This window comes from Lepus europaeus, chromosome 6 (assembly GCF_033115175.1).
Source record: "Lepus europaeus isolate LE1 chromosome 6, mLepTim1.pri, whole genome shotgun sequence".
NCBI classification, from domain to species: domain Eukaryota; kingdom Metazoa; phylum Chordata; class Mammalia; order Lagomorpha; family Leporidae; genus Lepus; species Lepus europaeus.
The window spans coordinates 12778079-12799536 of record NC_084832.1 but is presented as its reverse complement, the minus strand read 5'-3'; the positions used below and the strand labels follow the sequence as shown (position 1 = coordinate 12799536).

General features: G+C 55.8%; 1 protein-coding gene across 1 annotated transcript; it reads left to right on the top strand.

Annotated features, from left to right (window-relative positions):
- The first annotated feature begins 8699 nt into the window (after positions 1-8699).
- ZIC2 (Zic family member 2) lies at positions 8700-13224 on the top strand. The gene is made up of 3 exons (XM_062195265.1): positions 8700-9771; positions 11506-11669; positions 11868-13224. The coding sequence occupies exons 1-3, from the start codon at positions 8700-8702 to the stop codon at positions 12225-12227; spliced, it is 1596 nt and encodes a 531-aa protein (XP_062051249.1). The 3' UTR covers positions 12228-13224.
- Positions 13225-21458: the final 8234 nt, after the last annotated feature.

The window sequence follows — 21458 nt, the reverse complement described above, 5'->3', positions numbered from 1 at the left end:
GATATCAAATCAGGTTTCTTTCTTTCTTTCTTTCTTTCTTTCTTTCTTTCTTTTTTTTTTAGAATTCTGTCCCTGTGCCGCTTTTGGAAGACTGAGAAATGTGGGATCCCTAGGGGTTTGCTGCCCCCAAAAGCTTAGATTTTTAAAAGAAATTTGGAAATTTACCATGCTCGAAAATGTTCAGGAAATTAAGGATTTAGAATTTTTTATTTTGCTTCCTTCATAAAACTATTAGAAAGCAACAAGGATTAGAGTGTGATTTTTTTTTTCTTTTGAGATATAGTAAATCCTGTTTTCAGCTTAATTCGTTTGCAGTCAAAGTAAAAGCCCACATAAAGCCTTGGTCGGGTAGTGATCTGGGAAGTAATAAGAAATATTTTCAAAAGAGTTGATTCGATGGCGCCATTTACATTGGTGTGGATAATGTTTAACAAGGAGCTTCCCTGTGAGCTTGGGAATGTCATTTCTCTTACAAAAACTGACAAGTAAACAAAGACAATGCCACCGTCAAATTTCAAATGGGCTTTTTCTTTAGGCATCAATGAAGTTCACATGTGGAGACGTAACAAAAATATTTTAATAAACAGCAGCGACAAAATCCACATCTGTATTTGCGGAGGAAGAGACTTTGCATGTTGTTTTGTTTTGTTTTGTTTTGTTTCAAGAACTTAAAACATCTCGAGCCAGCCACGCCAAGGTCGATGGAGAGCCGTGCCATCTGGATGGGTGGTTCCTAAAGGAAGCATCATATTGGGAATCCTCACCAAGCTACCTTCGGTTCCCTCTCGGAACGTTGCAAATGGGTTTCCTTTATTTGAATTTCTTCACAATGGGTGTCAATACTTGCAATAATGGCAGCTTTGAATTCACTCCTGCAAGTTAGAAGTAAAAACAAAACCGTAGAAGAATGGATAAAGAAAGACGAAAATAAACACAACCTGGCCTTTAATATGGACTGTTGAGCATTTTTATTGTGCAATAAAATGGGTACCTCCACCCCCTTCAAAATAGCTTTTCGTCAAAATTATAACTGCTTTGTTTTATTGAATTGCTGAAATTTAATGGTTTAATGGGTGAAGGCATGAAGGAAAGGCTGTAAAAACGTGAAGAATGGTGCAGCACAGCCGTGTGGAATCTGGAACCCGCCTCCTTGTACAACTCTTGTTAAACACAGCGTGATATGTATCTGTCATCGATTTAATATGTCTTAATTCAAATATAGCTCCCTGATCAATTTCTTTTTATGGAAGCCTTAAAGAAAAAGGAGGGAGAGAACTCGCCTAGTGCAATAATAGAGATTTGGGTAACTATTGGAGAGAGGGATATTTACAAAGTGAGTTTAATGAATATTTGCAAATTTATGACCAAACCCAGACCCTAAAAAGATAATTGACTCAGGTAAATCGACTTGAGATGCTAATGCTTAAAAGAAAGGGCTGGGAGCAAAATTTCAATCAACACCAATAAGGCGCCAATAAACCGCCTGCCAATTAAACCTGAGAATAGGCCCAGCTCCATGGTCCGCAGGAATGCTAGCTGTGGATTTCCGGGATTGCCTTTCTTTATAAAAGAGCTTTTTATTTTGTAGACGCGCTTTTTGTTATTGTGATGACCCGCCTGACCCCAGGTGCGCTTTTTCTTTTTCAAGCTATTTGTGAGCCAAATCAAACCCCCTTAACTTCCCGAGTTTCTAAGGACCCAATGGACTGAGTCACACTTCCTAAATAAACACCAACAATTTCCAGGGCGTTGAAGAAAATAATACTAGTTTTAAAAGCAGGGGGCTATAGAAGTCGTTATGCCATTTCTCTCTGGAGCTAGCCCCCGTGTTTCCATGGCTGTGCTGCCCACCGCGGACAATCGCTCAAACGCACGCCCTGGTCCGCGCTGTTGCGGCGGCCGTGCTGGTGCGGAGGCAGTAATGTGGCAAGCCACGAAAATGCCCTCTCTGGGGTCTGCAGGCGCCCGTGGGGCGGTGCACTCCGGACCTCGCTGTTGCACCCCGAACTCCAACCTCCTTCCAGCCCCGAGTAAAGGCGCGAAGAGGCTGGGTAGGTGAGAGGCACAGCAAATACCCGGCTGGCCGGAACCGGGCTGCCCCTCCGCGCCCAGCTGCCCAGGCCCCGGGGGACGCTCGGGCTGGCCCCCACGGCTCCCCGCGGCGCAGAGGGAGCTACGGCGGCTGCACCCCAGCCTGCTCCCGCTGCCCTCCGTCCCTCCCTGAACGCAGCCAAGTTTCCTGCGATGGGTGTGGGCAATTAATACACTCTGAGGGAAGTGAATTGGACATTTCCTGGCTTTTGAGCTTTTGTTTGATTGTTTCTGCAGGCGGGGGGGAGGGGGTACTCGGGGATGGTGGGGCGGACAAGAAAGGAGCCGGGGGACCCACCGAGCCGCCTTTTATTGCCCCCGCAATTACTTTACGACTCGCTGGTCCCGCGTGATTTCTGCAAGAGCGGCCTCCTGGCAGCCGGGCTGGGTGCCCGGCGGCTTGGGAGAAGCTCGTGCCATTTGGGCCGCGTGGGGACGGGTTCAAGGGCGAAGGGGAAACAGAAGGGTCTGAGGAGCCCGGCCCAGGAGCACCGATGGGTGCTTAGTGGGCGTCCGGCTGGGGGTTTGCCTGCAGACAGCGCGGGTCGGCGGTGATGCTGGGTTCACTCAGATCTCTCGGACAGCCGGGTGAGGTGGCAAGGGGGGGTCGGTGGGGCCACTCCCAGGCCGAGCGTTGTCAGCGCCAGAAGTGATAGCTGTTTGGGGTTCAAGCGCTTTCCCCAAATCAGGTTCTCCAGGCTTCTAGACAGCAACGTCCAGAACCACATCTTCTGGCCGGCTGCCCACCCGGTCTGCACCCACAGGGACCAAATCCTCTCACCCACTTGAGAGTTGGGTGCAGTGCCTGGGCCCAGGGGCTTTGGATGCTCTGCACCAAAATTTGCAGTTCTCTGGGCCCCTCTGAGTTCCGGTTCAATCCTCAGGCTCAGAGAAGTCAAACACGCAGGTCATGCTCAAGTGTATGATCCGTGTCACACACGTGCGTGGATTTCATGAGGGTACGAAGCCAAGGGTTTGGGGCTGGGTAGCTGTGGATGCCATGGGGATTTGTCTTAGGTTGTTTGGATTGGTGAGAATTGGACCCATCCCTCATCCACTTGACCTTTGTGGTTAAAAGCTGTTGAAAAAGCACCACCCTCTCTACTTCCCCACTACGGTAGAATACACTGGGTAAAAAATTAGCCTGTCATCAAACACTGCCACTTGATTATCAATCATTTCTACCTTCAGAGATGGAGGTTGTTGGAGAGAGGCCTTTGACCTACATTTACCCACTGGGATTGGGAACCACACCATTGTGTCATAAGGTATGTTCAGAAGGTCAGGCCAAGAACCACAAAACTCTCTTACATGTCCAAGGCTCATAAAAGCACCAGTATTTATTTAGAAGGTGTGAGTCTCCCCTTCAGCCCTTAGAAAGGAGGAGGAAGCAGAAGCATTGCAGTTTTTAAAAACTCACATTTCTCGGGTAGTACACCCACTTGACACCCCTTCCCATATATCTATACTTCAATATTTGAAGAAGCTGTTGAGATAAATCAAATAGTGACACGTTGATGGATTTACTTGTGTAAGCAATATGGTTGACATATGGCATTGTTATTTATGAATGACAGCATAAATTGTATTACAAAGTCTATTGCAATAATACTGCAGTTTATTGGAAAGCTGCTCGCCTGTCATAGGTGTTCAACCTCCCTGGATGTAGTTTGCCTGGGAGCCCAAAGGACAACAGTCCTCAGAATAAATTAAACGCATTCATGGAAGCTAATGCCTCCTGCTTTTTGTTTGTTTTGGTTTTTGTCTATAGCAGAGGAAACCAGGAAGGACAATTCTCTTCCTTTTGCAAAACCGATGGCTGATGGTTTCTTTTTTGTTTTTTTCTTCTGAGTCCCTTTTGACAAATACATAAATATTTTTGCGTCACCATCACTGAACCGCTGGTGAATACATATTTTACATAGAAACTTTTTATAAGCCCAGTTACAAAACAGTAAATTTTAACTGTAGGGAAGAAAAGAAGTTCTTGTAGCAGTCTAGAGAGGGCTGGCTCCTATGTCACCTCCAACTCCCCCTTCTTAAAAATGGTATTTAAAAGTTACAACATTGGCTGAGATTTTCACAATTTCCCCTTCTTTAACATTATACTCCTCTCAAATCCTGACAAAAGAACTTTTGTTCTAGGTGATTTTTACAGATGGGGGCTGCCCCACCACACATGTGGTCCTTCATGGGTCAGGGGTCACCCAGCCCAGGAGTGGCTGGGAAGCTGAATCAAAGGTGACCTGCAACTTAATATCCTGTTGATGATCTTGTTGAATTTATGAGTGTGTGACATAGATGATGGTGTTGGAATCCTGTGAATTTTAACCCCCTGCCACTTTTTTGGGTCCAGGTTGAACAGAGCACTTATGCCACCCTAGCTTCTCCCATCTCTTCTTCCACAGACCCTCTCCCACATTTCCCCACTTTTTCCTCTCCTCTTAAGAGGAAAATTTAAAGTTTGAATGGAAATGACCAAGCATTTCTGCTTTTCAATGTAATGGTGGGTTTTGTTTGTTTTCTGTTTTGGCTTCTGGTGCCCAGCAGTGTACACCTAGGCCATGGGAGCAGGTGTGGTGGGTGTGCATGTACCCTTTCTATGTACTCTATGAATGAACCCAGCACCATGGGCAGAGGCCGCAGACTCCGCTGGCATGTTCAGTGCGTGGGTACTCGGATGTTGGGGGGGATTTCTTGCTTTTGGAAGACACCCGAGATTCTCCGTGTTGCCCCCTCCCTTCCACTTGCCCATGACCTCTCCTCTGCGGGGCTCAGAGCCTCCCCAGGCCCAGGAGTGGGCCCAGCCAGTGTGGGCTCTGTGACACTTCCAAAGAACACTTTTGGGACACTTACAAAAAGGGGACGTGTGTGCCCGAGCCGGAGACTCCTGTGGGTCCCACGAGCCTGACACGGCCGCGGACTGTACTTCCCGAAACCTGTTGAAAAACTGGAATCACTTAATGGCGCATAAGCAGCTTGGCCGCTTTTTTTCTTTCTCCCCCTTTGGAGGCAATAATTCTGAAAGCTTTTTCCAGGCTTTTTTTTTTTTTCCCCCTCTCCTCTCTCTCTCTCTCTTCCTAGCTCTCCTTCTCGCACTTCCCTCTCCTTCCTTTAAAAAAAAAAAAAATGTATGTAAGAAGGAAAGGGCTTTGCGGTTTAGAGAAATAAAGCACTTCTGAACGGGGACGGCGACGTGACTTTGAACTTGGCTCAGCTCCTCTGTGTCCTGCAGAGAGAGGAGAACTGGAGCCGGGAAAGAATAGTCCGGAGGGCCCAGCCTGCGGGGTCTCCAGCGGGAATTAAGGCGTTCGCCCCACTGCCCGGCGGCGCGCGGCCCCCGGAACCGAGCGCGAGCGAGCGCCCAGCCGCGCCTCCCCGAAGCGCGGGCGCCGCAAAGGAGGAATCAAAGCGGAGGGAGAGAATGGGTCAAAGAGGAGAGGGAGGGAGGACGGAGACGGGGGTGAGAAAGTGCGGGAAGGAGCCAGGCTGGGAAGCGGGTTGGCCCGCAGGAAGGGAGGCGAGTCTGCTCTAAGGGAGTGCGGGGCTGCAAGGCTCGCAATCCACCGCCACCAAGAGGTGCTTCTTTGGGGAACGGTTTTTGGTGGAAGCCTTTCCGAGTACTTTCCCCTCGACCCCTCTGCGCCCCCCAGCATACATTGATAAATCAGGTAAACAACTGTGAAACCCCGTGTACCGGACATCTGGCAATGGAGGCAAACCAGTGGGGCACCTTTCTCCCGGGAGCTTCTCTCCGATCTCAGGTGCACCCCCTGCCCCCAGTCTGGGGGGCGGTGTGACACCTGCCCCCCGTCCCGCTTCTGTCAGAGAGTGGGGTATGGAGAAGAGGCACTGGTCGCCTCCTTTCAGGGCTGCCGAGAACCTGCCGCGCCCGAGGCGGACTCCTAGGCTTTTGAGAGGAGAAGCCTCCCTTTTTCTCGTCGCTGCCCCCACCCCCCACAAACGGCTACGGGTGGGGGAAGAGGGAGGGCACGGCCCCCGGTGGAAGGAGCTGCGACCAGCTCTGCTCCGCTGAGACCCGCTGGGGCCGGCAGTGGTGGCCTGTGCGCGCGGGCTCTGCGGGCCTCAGAGAACCGAAGGGCGCTTCCCGCGTTTTGGCTGATGTCACTACAACATAAATGTTGAAGCGCACGTTGTCTCCCTTCTCCTGAATTTTATTTCAACTCCCAGACATGTGTAAATAAAAGCAGCTCTCCAGGCCAGCGGCGCCGTGCTTTCGCACCTCGGCCAGCGGGCCCGCGGTGCTCTCCCTCCGGTTCCCTCGAGAGCTCGAGCTTAGCGGGCCGAGGGACAGGCGACATCCGTGGCGGGCGGCCCCGGGGCGGGGGCACTGTCTGCTTCGGGGAGCGCCCGCGCATCGTCCCCAAAGTTTAAGTCCTACGAATACGCGCAGATTCTCCTCTGGAGGCCCACAGCCCGACCCTGCGGCTAAACCCCGGCCGGAGCCGCCCGAGTCGCGATGGCAGCAGCGGTCCCGGCTTCTGGACACGCTGGGTGCCACTGTCTACAAATGGCTTCCGAAGGGCCCCCTCCCTCGAGGGGCTGCTGCCCAGCATTTACCGCTGTAACCCGAGCAGGACGCTAGCGGCGCGAGGAGCCAGGCGCGCCAGGGACACGAGAGGGGATGGAGTGCTCGGTCCGGGCGGGCGTCCCAAGGGCATGTGCGGGTGCCTCTGGCTCGACTTACGCCTACCGACGCCCACCGCCCTTCACCTGTGTTTGCAACACCACCGAGCGGGGTTACTAAGGCGCGGAGAGGACAGGGGGCGGGTGAGCGCGCAGCCGGCCGGTCCAGGGCAGCCCCGGCGGCATGCCCCCGGGCCGGAGTCGTACCCGCCCTCACGGCTTCCCGCCAGCCGGCCCTGATCGCTCGCCACCGGGGTTCTCCAGCTCCGCCGGGAGCTGCTCGGTGGCTTCCGAGGAAGGCCGCGAGCGCCGGGGCGCCGTCCCTGGGCCCGCGCAGCGTCTGCGCCCAGCTCCCGGGAGCGCCGCGCCGGTCAGGCCGAGGAACCGCAGCGCGGGGTGCGCGGGCGAAGCGCCGCAAGCCGGCAGCCGGAGCCCGCGGACCCGTTCGGTGGCTGCCCGGACCGGGGCAGCCGCGGGTTCCCGGGGCGCCGGGCGGGAGGGGCGGGCCGGCCGCGGGGCGGGGGCGCCGGAGTGACACGGCCGCCGCGGCCAATAGCGGCGCCCGGAGGGCGGGCGGGGTGGGAGCCGCCGTTAAAGGGGCGGCGTGGCCAGGAGGCCCGGCCCGGAGCGGGCGGGAGGCCGGGGCAGGCTACGCGAGGGCGCGGGGCGGGGGGAGGGGACGGGAAAAGGAGGAGGCGAAAAATAAAAAAAATAAAATAAAAGGTGGCGCCGGCGCCCATCGAAACCAACAGAGGCTCGGCGGACGCGGCCATCGCGGCCCGGAGCGGGGAGCCCACCGGGGCCTCCTCGCTTGCCCCGGCCGCGGGGTTCCGTGGTGCCTTCGCCCGTGCGGCCGACCGCTCCGGGTCTGCGCCCAGGGCCGGGCAGCGGGAGGAAGGGGGCGGGCGAGAGATCACTTTTTTATTGTTGTTATTGTTTTTCCGCCCGGCCTGCTCCTCCTACCCAGCCCCCCGCCCCGCTGCCTTCTCCCCTCCCACAGTCCCCGTCCCCCTCCTCCTTCTCCTCCTCCCGCACAACTTAAAGAAAGAGGGAGCGGCACGGTCGCTTCCTTCATCGGGGGAATTCGTGGCCACTGCAAGTTTACTACGCGAGGCACAGCCAATGCCAAGCGCGGAGGACGTGGAGGGCTAAACACCGCAGCCGCGGCGCGGAACAATACCCGCAGCGCGTGGGGCGGCGCGAGCAGGGCCGCGGGGGAGGGAGCGGCCGCCTGGCCACCGCCTGCCGCCCCGGCGCCCCCGCCGCGATCAGGTGGAGCTGCGGGCGCGCGGGGTCCGGGCGCTGTCCTCTCCTCGCTCGCCTGCCTGGCCTGCACACAGCCGCCGCCCTCGGGCCCCGTGGCCCCGCCGCTGCCGTGATTTCCGTCTGCGGGCGCCGCTCCGCTCGAGCGAGCCGGGGTCTGCGGGGCGGGAGAGCCAGGGAGTGCGTGCGCGCGCGGGTACGCGCAGGGGTGGGGGCCGCGGCGCGGCGCTCGCCCCCGGCGGCCCCCCTCTCCGCTCGGCTCCCCACACCTCCCTCCCGCTCCCTCCTCCCGCCCGCCCTCCCCTGCCCTGCCCGCCCGCCCCCGCCGCAGCTCCTTTAATACACTTTGGTTCTCCGCCTGGCTTTGGACTCTTCTCCTCCTCCACCTCCTCCTCCTCCTCCTCCACCTCCTCCTCCTCCTCCTCCTCCCGCGCCTCCGCCGCCGCCGCCGCCGCCTCCTCCTCCTCTTCCTCTCCGCGCCTTCGCTTTGCGCCCAGCCGCCCGAGGCAGATCCAGGCGGCGGCGGAGGCGGCGGGCGCAGAAGCGCGGCTCCCAGGACTGAAGGCGCCGCTATCACCACCGCTCGCGCCCTGAGTCCGGCGGCCGCCGGACGCACCGCTCGGATCGGGAGAGGGAGCCGAGGCGGCGCCGAGGCGCGGGGCTCGCCGGGGTCGGCGGGGCGGGCGGGCGCGCTGGCCATGCTCCTGGACGCGGGGCCGCAGTTCCCGGCCATCGGGGTGGGCAGCTTCGCGCGCCACCATCACCATTCGGCCGCGGCGGCTGCGGCGGCGGCCGCCGAGATGCAAGACCGAGAGCTGAGCCTGGCGGCGGCGCAGAACGGCTTCGTGGACTCGGCGGCCGCGCACATGGGAGCCTTCAAGCTCAACCCCGGCGCGCATGAGCTGTCGCCTGGCCAGAGTTCGGCGTTCACGTCCCAGGGCCCCGGCGCCTACCCGGGCTCCGCTGCGGCTGCGGCTGCCGCCGCGGCGCTCGGGCCCCACGCCGCGCACGTTGGCTCCTACTCTGGGCCGCCCTTCAACTCCACCCGGGACTTCCTGTTCCGCAGCCGCGGCTTCGGGGACTCAGCGCCTGGCGGCGGGCAGCACGGACTGTTCGGGCCGGGTGCGGGCGGCCTGCACCACGCGCACTCGGACGCGCAGGGCCACCTCCTCTTCCCCGGCCTCCCGGAGCAGCATGGGCCGCACGGCTCGCAGAATGTGCTCAACGGGCAGATGCGCCTCGGGCTGCCCGGCGAGGTGTTCGGGCGCTCGGAGCAATACCGCCAGGTGGCCAGCCCGCGGACCGATCCCTACTCGGCGGCGCAGCTCCACAACCAGTACGGCCCCATGAATATGAACATGGGTATGAACATGGCAGCGGCCGCGGCCCATCACCACCACCACCACCACCACCCCGGTGCCTTTTTCCGCTACATGCGGCAGCAGTGCATCAAGCAGGAGCTCATTTGCAAGTGGATCGACCCCGAGCAGCTGAGCAACCCCAAGAAGAGCTGCAATAAAACTTTCAGCACCATGCACGAGCTGGTGACCCACGTCTCCGTGGAGCACGTCGGCGGCCCGGAGCAGAGCAACCACGTCTGCTTCTGGGAGGACTGTCCGCGCGAGGGCAAGCCCTTCAAGGCCAAATACAAACTGGTCAACCACATCCGCGTGCACACCGGCGAGAAGCCCTTTCCCTGCCCCTTCCCGGGCTGCGGCAAGGTCTTCGCGCGCTCCGAGAACCTCAAGATCCACAAAAGGACCCACACAGGTAACCGCGGGCCGGGACAGGGAAAGAGACGCTCACGGCTGTGAGGGGCGAGGGGTGGGTACCGACTCCGGGCGCGCCGAAGGCCAGCTGGGCCCTGGGGTGGGAAATACTTTGTGTGAGCGAAGAGAGCCGGCAGCTTGTTTTTGTTGGAGGATGAAAGAACAGCACTGGGGTTGGGTTTTTCCATGTGCGGGAATTGTGTTTCCAGTGACCCGAGTCCCAACAGATGTATGCTTTGGGTGTTGCACTTGCTTCGTTTGCTCAGCCCGGGTGCATAGTTTCCGTCCAAAACCAGAACGCACTAAACAAAACCGCTCTCCAAGCCGGTGCCCGGGAAGCGAGCCTAGAGCGAGGTCTTGCCAGCTTGTCTGAATGTGCTTTTTGCTCCGGGTGTGCGCCTGTGTTTGAGGGACTTGTGTGTTTTCCCACTTCTCGTACTCAGGGTCCAGACGCCCTTCCCGGGACAATTTCCCACTCAGCAGTCTGGTGTGAGCCGAAGCTGTAAAGGATTTCTCATTTTTAGAAGTGTGTGTGTGTGTGTTTGCGTGTGCGCGCGCGGTGACCCGGGGCGGGTCGCCCGGGACTCCGCCATAGTTTGTGAGCATTCTCTAATAGGCACCGGAGGGCTTGCGGCGCTGGACTAGGAAGGACCCACAGCCGGGCGGGCGAGAGCTTCGGGCAGCGCGGCCCCGCTGGGGGATCGCGTGAGAAGAAGGCACCGCAAAACCACGCGCGCCTCGCGGCTCGGCGATGGTTCGTCTCTGACCGGGTCCTAGCCGAAATCGCGCCAGACGATTTCCGAAAAGAAAGCCAACTGTTTTTGCAACTTCCCTCGTCAATATTTACCCCGAAGTGGGGATGCGCCAGCGGCCTATTGTTCTCTTCCGGGAAGGGAGGGAGCCGAGGTGCGAGACGAGCTTTTAACAAGGTTTAAAATTTGAGAAATGTATTTGCATGAAATGCTCGCTTCCGAGTCCCGTGGCTGAGCGGATGTCTTTAGAAAACAATTTAGGTGCTAATGGAATTTAACGTTCCACGGCCTCCCGTTCCAAGTGGAGCGACGTTTGAGTTCTCACACCTCTAAATGACTCCAAGTGCTTGGAATTCTGGCAACAGGATGCGGGCACCGCCAGAAAACCCCACTGGGAGATTTAGGGCAGTTTTGCTGACACCCCCACCCCCACCTCCCCCCAGCCCGGGCCCCTCCAGTCATCAGATGTTGCCTGACCTCAGAAAACAGTTCCTTTTTTTTTTTTTTTTAATAAAAAGACTGGAATGGCGGTGAATTCAACTTGCAGACTTTTGGATGCAAAAATACTGGCTCAGTCTGCTCCACAGCCCGGTCCCCAAACGCTGGACGCAGCGGCTCCAAATGTAATTGCCTACTGGCCCCAGAGAGAAGGCGACAGCAGCCTGTGTGATTTCGATAATGCCCCAAATATTTTGTCATAACAACAGCTTCTCCACGGCGAGACCCATTTGTTCGGAGCTGCGTATCCAAGAAGCCCTATAGAAGGCGTGTGTGTGTGTGTGTGTGTGCGCGCGCGCGCGCCAGGGCCCCAGATCTACCCCGGAATTCGTTTAGAAGTCCGGGGAGACGGGCGTCAGGTTGGGGTTTGAAAGCAAAACAGGAAACGAAAGAGCGGAACAGACAGTCAGGTGGGCAGGCGGCCGGGGTGTGCATGCTGTCGGGTCCCGGGTGCGCGCTGCAGCGGCTGCGTTTGCCGTCCGCAGGGGAGAAGCCGTTCCAGTGCGAGTTCGAGGGTTGCGACCGGCGCTTCGCCAACAGCAGCGACAGGAAGAAGCACATGCACGTGCACACCTCCGATAAGCCCTATCTCTGCAAAATGTGCGACAAGTCCTACACGCACCCCAGCTCGCTGCGGAAACACATGAAGGTACCAGCGCGGCGCCCGGGCGCAGGCCCCGGCGCGGGCCTGGGCGTGGGGGGCGGTGTGTGTGTGGGGGGTGGGGAGCTGGGGGGCCCCCCCGGGGCGGTCGCTGGGGGTGCTTCCCGTCCTCTGGGGCCCAGCCCCACAGCAGCTGCACTCACACCCAGTCCCCTCTGGTCCCCCCTCCCGGCTTTTGTCTTGCAGGTCCATGAGTCTTCCCCTCAGGGCTCGGAGTCCTCGCCCGCTGCCAGCTCCGGCTACGAGTCGTCCACGCCCCCGGGGCTGGTGTCCCCCAGCGCCGAGCCCCAGAGCAGCTCCAACCTGTCCCCGGCGGCGGCGGCGGCTGCAGCGGCGGCGGCGGCGGCAGCAGCCGCGGTGTCCGCCGTGCACCGGAGCGGAGGCTCGGCCGGCGGTGGCGCTGGAGGCGGCTCGGCCGGTGGCAGCGGCAGTGGCGGGGGCGGCGGCGGGGCGGGCGGCGGGGGCGGCGGCAGCTCTGGCGGGGGCAGCGGGACGGCCGGGGGCCATAGCGGCCTCTCCTCCAACTTCAATGAATGGTACGTGTGAGGGGCCAGGGTGGGGGGGCTGTCTCCCTCTCCCCGTCCCCACCCGGGCGCAGCGGCCGCTCTCCCCGAGGGCACCTTGTGATCGTGTTGTTAACACTCGGATTCGGATTTTTATGATGATGATGAAAATAATTTTACCAGCAGAAGGATTTTTAAAAGTTTTTTTTTTTTTTTTTTTTTTTTTTAAGTCTAGGCATGAAAAAGCAAAAATAGCCCTTCTGGAGTTTCTGAAGCTGAAAATATATAAAAATAGGAAATAAAAAATTAAAAAAAATAAAAACTCACAAAAATATTGACACCCCCCCCCCCAGCCCTGGCCCCCGTCCTCCGACAGACTGTACATAGCGGGCCCTCCCTCCGCGGCGGTCAGAAGCGCGTCTTTGGTGCATAGAAGTTTGTCCGTTTGTAAACTCCAGGCCGCCTTCCCCTCGCCCCTGCCCTCCCCGAGTAAAGCGCCTTTTAGTTTGGACCCGGTTTCTTTTTTTTTTAAGTGACGTGGAGGAAAACGGTTTATTTTGTATTGTGCTATTGAATATTGTGTTCCTTTTTATGAGGCAACTTGATTGTCAACTTCATGCGACTATAGACTGGGGAAAAAAAAAAAAAACAAACCAAGCCGTGCCAAAGTCTCCCTCCCTCTGTGTCTTCAGCACAACCCACCCGCGTGCACACATGCCACCGCCGCCACCAACGCTTGTGAATGTACTTTTCTGTTAGCTGGGTTTACGTGTGATGTTCTAGTGCTTTGGCAAGTCCGATTTGTTAGTTCCTGTATGAAAGATTGTGGGGGGGAATAAACGTCGTGCCGTTAGCTTTTTCCGTCATAACGCCCTTTCCTTCTGTAAATACCCGTTGCCATATTTATCCATTTGTAATTAAATTATGGTATTAACTTGCTACAGAGGAAACAATATTTATAAAGAATGTTTCTTAACTATAAATATGTACAATTGTGGGCATAAACTGTTCCAGATTTTTTATTTGAAGGTTTTAAGTGGTTTGATCATTTCTTGTGATATGTTTTGAGAGTAATGCATACAGAAATATAATAAAATGTGTTGAAACTGCACGAAAATGCTATTTTTTTTTCCCCAGTAGCCAAGTGATTACTGCAGGGGGAAGGAGACAGCGCGGGGATGCGTGCCTCCGTCGTGGGAGCCACCACTGGGGGAGAAGGTGCCACGGATCCCCAAAGACGCCACCAAACTGCCCCTTTGGCAGAAAGTTTCCAAATTATTTTCCGCACCCTTTGTTTGGTAGCCGAGAGTGGATTAAATTTTTGGAAAGCCCCAGTGAGGAATGGTGGCTGGAACCTGCAGACTTTCTAATGGCTCCATTATCTGAGGGAATGCCTTTCTTTCTCCCAGCGACTTGGACTGATCTGAGAGCACTAAACATTTCCTTATTCTTTGTCTTCCCCCTCCCCTACCCCCTTCCTCTCCCTCCCTCTGAAAAGCCGAGGTACAGTTATTTTTAATTGCACGTTTAAAACTGAGCCGAGCACTTTGTTTTTGAACTTGGCCCGGTGAGATCGGTTAAAAGGGCCTGTTTTTCTGCCAAAAGTTTATTCTTGAGATTTTAAGCGGAGGGGCTCGCCAGAGAAACCCTGCATGTGTTAATCAGGATGTCCCAGGGACAGTGATACATACAGTACACGTTACTTTTCTTTGGAGGAAGAGAATAGCTGGGAAAGTAACAAACCCTGAGTGCCAAATAAAAGAACCTAACTACTCCACTAGAATGAAATGGAACGAGAAGTCCAAGATGGCCAGGTGGGAGAGGGAGGGAGGGAGCTGTAGCACGGGCCCTTGGCTTTTCAGTCTCCCTGCCCTTCCTTGCAGGGTTTTTGTCAGTTTTCAAACGATGCTCTAAGGGAGAAGGCAAAAATAATTTTAATAACCAGAGGGTAGGCATGGGGAAATTTAAGTCCCTGAATGCTCAAGTACACTGCACCTGCCTGGGTGTCCCTGTCTGTCCAGGGGGCCTCGGGCAAGCCCTGGGGTTATCCTCCGCCCAGCCCCAGCGCTGAAAGGCCTCGGGGCGGGGGTGGAGGGCGGCTGCGACGCCCCCGTGGGTGTGCCCCTGCGCTCTGCGCGGAGCCCCAGAACGCGCGCGTCTGGGTCGGTGGCCGTTGCTCCTCGCGCCTTTCCCTGGCGGCCCTCCGCTGCGCCACGGGGGTGAGGCGGCCCGGGCCCTAGGGGCGCGCCTAGTCCGGAGGGGTTTTGTAGCCGCCGGCCGGAGGCCAGGCCGGGCGACTGCTACCTGTTCGCTGGCCCGGGAAGTCGGCCTCCAGCCCGGCGTGGGTGGCGCGTGTGACTCACAGGGGGCCGGGCGCCAGGCTCGCGCTCCTCGGCGGCCCCAGCGCCAGCTCCCGAAGCCATCAGCCCCCTATTAAAATCAAATTTATAACCCCTAATAATATTAAACAAAATTATTAAAATAATTGGCATATGTTACTGATCCTTGGGAGGGTTCCCTGAGCGCATTATAAGCTGTGAGGGAAATCATTGCGGGTCCTCCAAAGCTCCCCCACCCCCGTTGGGGGGGGTTGAGAGGGAGTCAGATTAAATATTATAACTTGAGTAAAAATGAAGTTGTCTGTTCCAAATGTGTTTAACTTTCTCGTTTTGGGGGAGGCTGTTGGTTTTGAGGAGAAAGCTGGAATGGGGGCGGGGTGGCACCCCCTCAAGGCCGGGGGTTGGGGGGGCTTCTTTTCCTGGGGAGGGGGACGGGAAACAGGAAGGAGCCGAGGCCTGGCTCACAGCACCAAGCAGTCCGTGGCTTTCCAAAGTCGCAGGGGTGCCAGAGGCCCCCTAAGTCCCGGGGGAGGATCGCGGCCGGAGGGGTCTCCCCGTCCATCCCGCGATGTGTGCAGCGGGAGCCAGCAGCTTTCCCGCAAAATGGCTCCGCGCTCCCGGGCCCTGGCTTCCCGCGGCATCGTCGCCGGCACGAGGCAGCCCGGGCTCCCCCTTTCTCCTCGGCCCTTCCGGCCCCACGGACTGGATGGGGGACCCGGAGCTGGCACGAGCGCCTGAGGAGGATCAAAGATGTCAGAGCTGAGGACGCGCGCGCGAGCTCGCGGCCCACAGGCGCCTGGGCAGGGGCCGGCCGGGGGCGCAGGGGGTCCTCCCTCCCCCACCTCGCCTCCGGGCCTACTGGGGCCTGACCTCTATCCTGCCCTTGCCACGACTCCGGAGCCACACGGCTGAAGGCCGCCCTCACTCCCTCAGGGCCCGCAGGGCGGCCGGACGCCGGTGGCCGCCGCCGTCAACTTGAACTCCGGCGCGCCCGGGCTCGCTCCCTCCGCGCTTCGCGCCGGCTGCCCCCAGGACCTCCCCTCGAGCGCCAGTAGCTCTGTCCGGAGGCAGCTGGAGCCCCCTCGGGAGGCCCATCATTATTATTATTAATTATCGTGATCCTCGCTGCATTATTAATGACCACAGTGATCCCTGGCATCGGTGTCAGCTCCTCCTGGGGCACTGATGTCCCCCCCAAGTCCCCGGGCGGGGAGGAGGTCACTGCCGGAGCAAAGGCCGCGGCGCTTCCTCTCCGGCCGTGGGCAACGGGTGTGGGGCTGCCAGGCCGAGCGCCGCCGGGACGCGGGAGAGGGGACAGCGTCTGAGGCCCCGCACACGCCGGTCCCCTCACTCCTCTGCCTGCCTGCGCCACACCCCCTCGCCCCTTTGTCTCTGTTCCAGGCAGATTTTTCAGTCTCGAGTGGTTTTATTTTCCGTAGAAAGCCCTGAGAACAAGGGCACATCACTGCCTGGGCAGGAGGCTCGGTTTTCCCTGGACACTGGATCGCTCTCCCGCACCCCAAGTTGGCCGAAGCTTGGGTCTCCCGGCCGAGGCCGTGTCCCCGAAGCCCGCCGGTGAGCTCAGCGGCTGCATGGAAGACACGCAGGGAACCCCGACCCCAGGTGCCCTCCAGCTACCCGCAGTCTCCGCCTGGCTGGCTAACACTGGGCGCCTTCGAGGGGTGGTCCCTGGGCTGAGAAGCAAAGGCCTCCAACGGAGGCCCCGACAAGACGTAGTGGACCCTGTGGGTGCGGGTGCCCCCCACCCTGGGGACCCAAAGTAGGGGTGCAAGGAATACTTGTGGGACTCTGGAGTCTACTCTGACAATGCTTTGGTTCCACAGAAACCCGGGCTCTGTAGCCCACTGCCACCCCAGCAGACCACGAGGGAGGGTTTCTATTTTTACCGGTCACCCCGGAACCGGCCCGCGGAGATGTCGCCCGCCCCTCCCCTCCTCGAGCGAGGGTTGTTGGGTTTTTATCTTAGGGATCTATGGAGATCCTTCCAGACTGGATCGGATGGTCGGTCCTGCTGGGCATCTGGGAGTGACAGAGTCATTTGTGGCTGTTTGAACCTGGTATTAGACACTTCTGAAAACCAAGACCAGGGCAGTCCAAGCGAGCGACCGAGGTCACGGTCAAGGCTTCGGGCAGACTAGGGACGGAGTTTCCGGGCCTCGCCCCGCCCCTGAGCTGCCCCGCCCCTACTGGGCCCCTCCGGGAACTCTTGGTGCTGGGATCTCCACTCGGCCCTCCCACGTCTCCCTCTTGATCCAGGAGCCCATGAAGTCCTGAAGAGGTGAAACCTGGCACCTGCTTTGGGAGGAGGGGGCGCCAGGCAGCCAGGCAGGGACTGGGGGCGCCCCTTTGCTGGCACCCACAATCATACAACGTCTCTCACACAATTACTACAGCCTCACACACAGCCACACCTTCATCAACACAGCCACACACACAGTTACACCCTGTCCTGACAGCCACAGTTACACGGTCACCCCCCCAGACTCACACACATAGTGCCCACACAGTCACACGGTCACATACAGTCACCCACATAATCATACATCGTCATATACAGTCACCCACAACCACACATGTTTACACAGTTGCCCACAGTCAGGGTCACCCACAGTCACACCCACAGTCACACACACGCTCCACGTCCCAGCACACACGGGCTCCCACTCTCCCTTTCTGAGGCTCTGCGAGGGTGGTGGGGGTGGGTGGGAAGGCCTGAGGCTGTGAGCTGGAGCTGGGTGGCACTGCCCTCTGCCCTCTGCACAAGTGCCCTGCCCCACCTCTTCCTAGCGTTCGAAGTGGCCAGGCCTGCCCGCACTGTGGACTCCGCACAACCCGCACCTCGAGCTGTCAGCGTGGGACCGGATTGAGAGGGGGGCGCTATCTGCAATTGGGGTCCACCAGGCCCACTCCGGTGTCAGTGCTGGGCCCGCTGGTTGCGGGTTGCGGTGCCAGTCCTTGCACCATCTCCCCCTCACCCCCTGCAAGGCCCCACCTCTCAAACACCCGCGGCCCATGCCTCCACCTCCTCCTTTGCTGAGCCCCCCCCCCCCCCCCCAAGAACTAAGTTTTCGTTGTCCCAAGAGCTAAGCCTGTGGTCCTCGGGCTAGGAACCGAGCGCGGCGCTGCTCCTACGGTGCGGGGGAAACCCGAATGGTGCGGGGCGCGGCAGAGGCAATCGCCGTGGTGCAGGCCCGCGCCCGAGCCGCAGCTCCGAACCCGAGTCGGCAGAACCGGAGATGGACTGGACGTGGGGTTCGTTTTCTGGGGTCGGGGACTCTCAAGCCGGCCCCCGCACAAAAACCAAAGCCTCGGGCCTGGCGGCCGGGAGCTGCGCGCGAGCCTCTTGGCTGCACACAAGGGCTGGTTCTTTTCCTTCCCCGTCTCTTGGCCCATTGGGCCCCCAGCGGTCAGTGCGGCCGAGTGTGGTTTCCCCAGACTCTTCGGAGTCGGCAGGGCCTGCGTGCCCGCTGCCCACACCCGCCACCTCCCTGGCCGGTGCGCCCGCCCTACACCGCCCGCCCGGGAGCGGTGGATTTAATGAGCGCGGCGCGGCGGCGGCCGCGGGTTCTGCGGGTACTCTGAGCCGGAGCGAGGGCGCGGAAGGTCAGGCGCACGCAGGGCCCGACTCGGGCTCCTCCAAGGCCCACGCTGCTCGGATATTGATCCTGGGAGAAAGATAAACAGAAAAGCTGGACATTAGGTCATGAATACTAATGAGCCAGGGCAGGGGTTTCCGTTGCTGTGGACTTCCTTTTTTTCCAGCTAATCTTTATCGCAAACTTGGCTGGAGACAGCCTCCTTCTCCCGCTCCGTTTTGTCCATTATCTCCACTGCACGCGAAAGGTCCCGCAGAAAGAGCCCCGTGTCCCCTCGACTGTCTCCCCGGGGCCGTGCTGGTGGGAGCGCAGGAGCCCACAGCCTGTGCTCCCAGCGTGCCTCTGCTCACTAATTCTGGAAATGTAGGGGATCCTATAAAATAAATTGTTTCAATGTGGCTTTGGTGAGTCTGCTTCTTGACTTCCTCACCCTTATTGTTTCAAAGACTTGGTGTGTCCTTGGCCTTTACACTTCCTCTTGACAACCGCATCTTTTCTTCCGGTTCGGGACTCCTTGCTACGCCAAAGGGGTGCATTTTATCCCCAGACGGTGCGCTTCCTTCAGGTCTCCAGGAATTGGCACCGGCTCTCCCAACCGCAGTGTCTTAAGTGTTTCAACCTAGCAGTGAATTTTTAGGCAAGCTAATCCACCAAGTTCACTTAAATGCAGTGTTTTCTTTGATACTTAAATAAGTCCCATTGAAATACGAGACAGGAACCTAAGGGAATTTGCAGAAAGATTTCTGCCTCCATCCTTGATATGCATTTCATAACTTACAATTTTCCTTAAAATAAAGCCTTTTTGAATTAGGCTTTTTTCCCCCCTTGAAATCATATAAATCGACTGAAAATCCCATAAAGCACTTTTGGCTGCTTGATCCAAGGGGCGGCGGGGGTGGGGGTGGGGGAGACAGAGAGAATATGCAAGCCCTTTCTGGTGACAGAGTATGTAGAAATGTACTGAAATCCAAGCCAGAAAAAAAAAAAAAATCAGCTGTGCTAAAATAGTTTCCAGTATTATTCTGATCCTTAAAGTTTTGAACAAAATCAGCCCATATTTCACATCATTGCCAATAGGTCCCAGCATCGAAGCCTCCCGAAGATTCTGTTTCACTTACACTTTTCAGTCCAAACTTTTTTTTCTTCACACAATGATTTATTATGTAGGTAATTTTAGGGGATACAGTTTACAGCTTGAATTATTAGACTGAACACCTCTGGCTGACACCACGACGCCTTTTTTTCTGCCTGCAGCTGTGAGTCACAACCCCATTTTCATACCCAACCGCTGCACATTCCTTCACAATGTATACTTCCTTCTTGCAAAGATCAAACATGCTTTGGTCAAAGTGTTTATTTTAAAATACAGGAAAATTAAAACTAAACACAGTTCTACTGAAAAATCCCCAAATGTATCATATTTTCCTCCTCCTGTGCCCACAAAAAAGTAACAAATTGCACCACTTTCTGGAATTAAAAAAAATTGAATTGCAGGAGAACACATAAGCACATGCAGACACAGATTTTATTATTGAAACACACCAGAAAACCTCCCACTTCTCTTCATATTTGGATTCCTGTTTGGATGCCTATAGTTTTTTTTTTTTTTAAACCATAAAAACATCACAAGACAAAAAACAACAACACCATATCATTAAGTAGATGCTGACAAGCATCTACTTTATTCATCATCCTACACATTCTTTATTCCCAGTGCGTTTTTCCATCTTAGTCTTTCTCTTTTAATTACATCTCCCAGAATGTAACTTTAAGGGCATTTTGAAGTATTTGCCAAATAGAAAACAAAAGGTCTCTCAGTAACTCAGAAACAAGAATTCCCCAGCATCTCTGCAAGCCTTTGGCGTGTGCATGTTTCTTTTTGCCCTTCAAACTAAGGTGAAAAAATGTCAAGGTAGAATCCCTCTTTCTCAAGCACCTCAATCCCGCAAAGTGGCGGGCAAGCTGCCGTCCTGCAGCCCACTCGCTCTCGGGTTGCTTTTTCCAGTTTCTCTGCTCCGGAGTGAAAGATCCGTAGACCTCAGCTACCTCCTCCTGGAGGCAGTTTTCTCAGCTCCTCCAGCTACACAGTTCTTTAATGGGGCAGAAACTGTGGGGCTGTTTTTAATCAAGTTTGGAAGCTGAATCTTTTCCCTCTGCCGACTGTGCCCAGGGGTGGGTCCGGCTGAATGTCTGCGTTGTGGGCAGTGGGCTCGGCCACCCGTTTTTCAGACACAACACCAGGGAACTGCACTGAAATAATAGTGCGTGGCTGAAATGTTTCAAAAAATATTAACATCTCCTGCTTCTCATACTTCTGAGCTAAGGAAATCTGAAAGGACACTCATTTACCTACCTAAGGCAGACCAAGAGGCTTGGTGCTTTGAAAATGGACTCCACAAAATCTTTCAAAGTTGATGTTGCTTAGGATCAACGGCAGCAAAGAATTTTTATGACTCAACTGGTTAAATGGTGTTAGCATTAACCAATGAGATCAGAAGTCTCTTTCTAGGAAAAATTTTGGGGCAGATGGAGACATTGTGTATGTAAGCTATTCTTTAAGGGAAGACAAATTGTAGTAATAATCTCTGAACTTTTTTGTTTTGACTTTAGAGTAATAAATAAAAAATATTTAGCCCTCATACACCACTAAAATTCTTTGCAAGAGTGGAGAATCAAGGATTTTCAAAATGAAGAACAAAACAAAGAATCAAATTACAGTCTTTATCTATAATATGTTTCATCTTTTGCTGGGTTGCCAAATGATCTCTTTGGTGATTCTTTGTTTGTTTGAACAATCTCTTCTAATTAAAATGCATTGGATATTTCCCCCTACATAGCTTAACTTCACACACATAAACATTTGTAAAATTTTTAAATGGAAATGAAAGACTTTTAGTAAAGCCTCAGTTAACCACATTTCATAACATGGCCACACCAATTTATTGCAAACTTCCTCTCATATTTCATCAATTACCAGACATATCAAAAACTCTCACCTTGAAAATGTCAATCCTTACATCAAACCTAAAAAAAAAAAAAAAAAAAAAAAAAAACCCTGAGAACTTAATTTTATGGAATGCAATTTCGGGTCTATGATTTCATGTCCATTTAAAAAATCCGAATGAATCAATTTTAAAAATAGGTTTTGGTCTAGAGCAGAGATATCAGTAAAAACTATCAATCAGACACATCCCATCTACCTTTCAGTACACACACAAACACACACACACACACCCTCCTTGAGAAGAGAATGTTTTAACTGAAGCTAGCAGTCCTGTCTGCCATCTGACTTCAAACGCCTCTAACCTGGTTATTCTA

Bases quoted from the DNA above. Each gene is read 5' to 3' on its own strand.
- ZIC2 (XM_062195265.1), top strand. From the start codon at position 8,700: ATGCTCCTGGACGCGGGGCCGCAGTTCCCGGCCATCGGGGTGGGCAGC. The intron at 9,772-11,505 runs GTAACCGCGGGC...TGCCGTCCGCAG, and splicing joins CCACAAAAGGACCCACACAG to GGGAGAAGCCGTTCCAGTGC. The intron at 11,670-11,867 runs GTACCAGCGCGG...TTTGTCTTGCAG, and splicing joins CGCTGCGGAAACACATGAAG to GTCCATGAGTCTTCCCCTCA.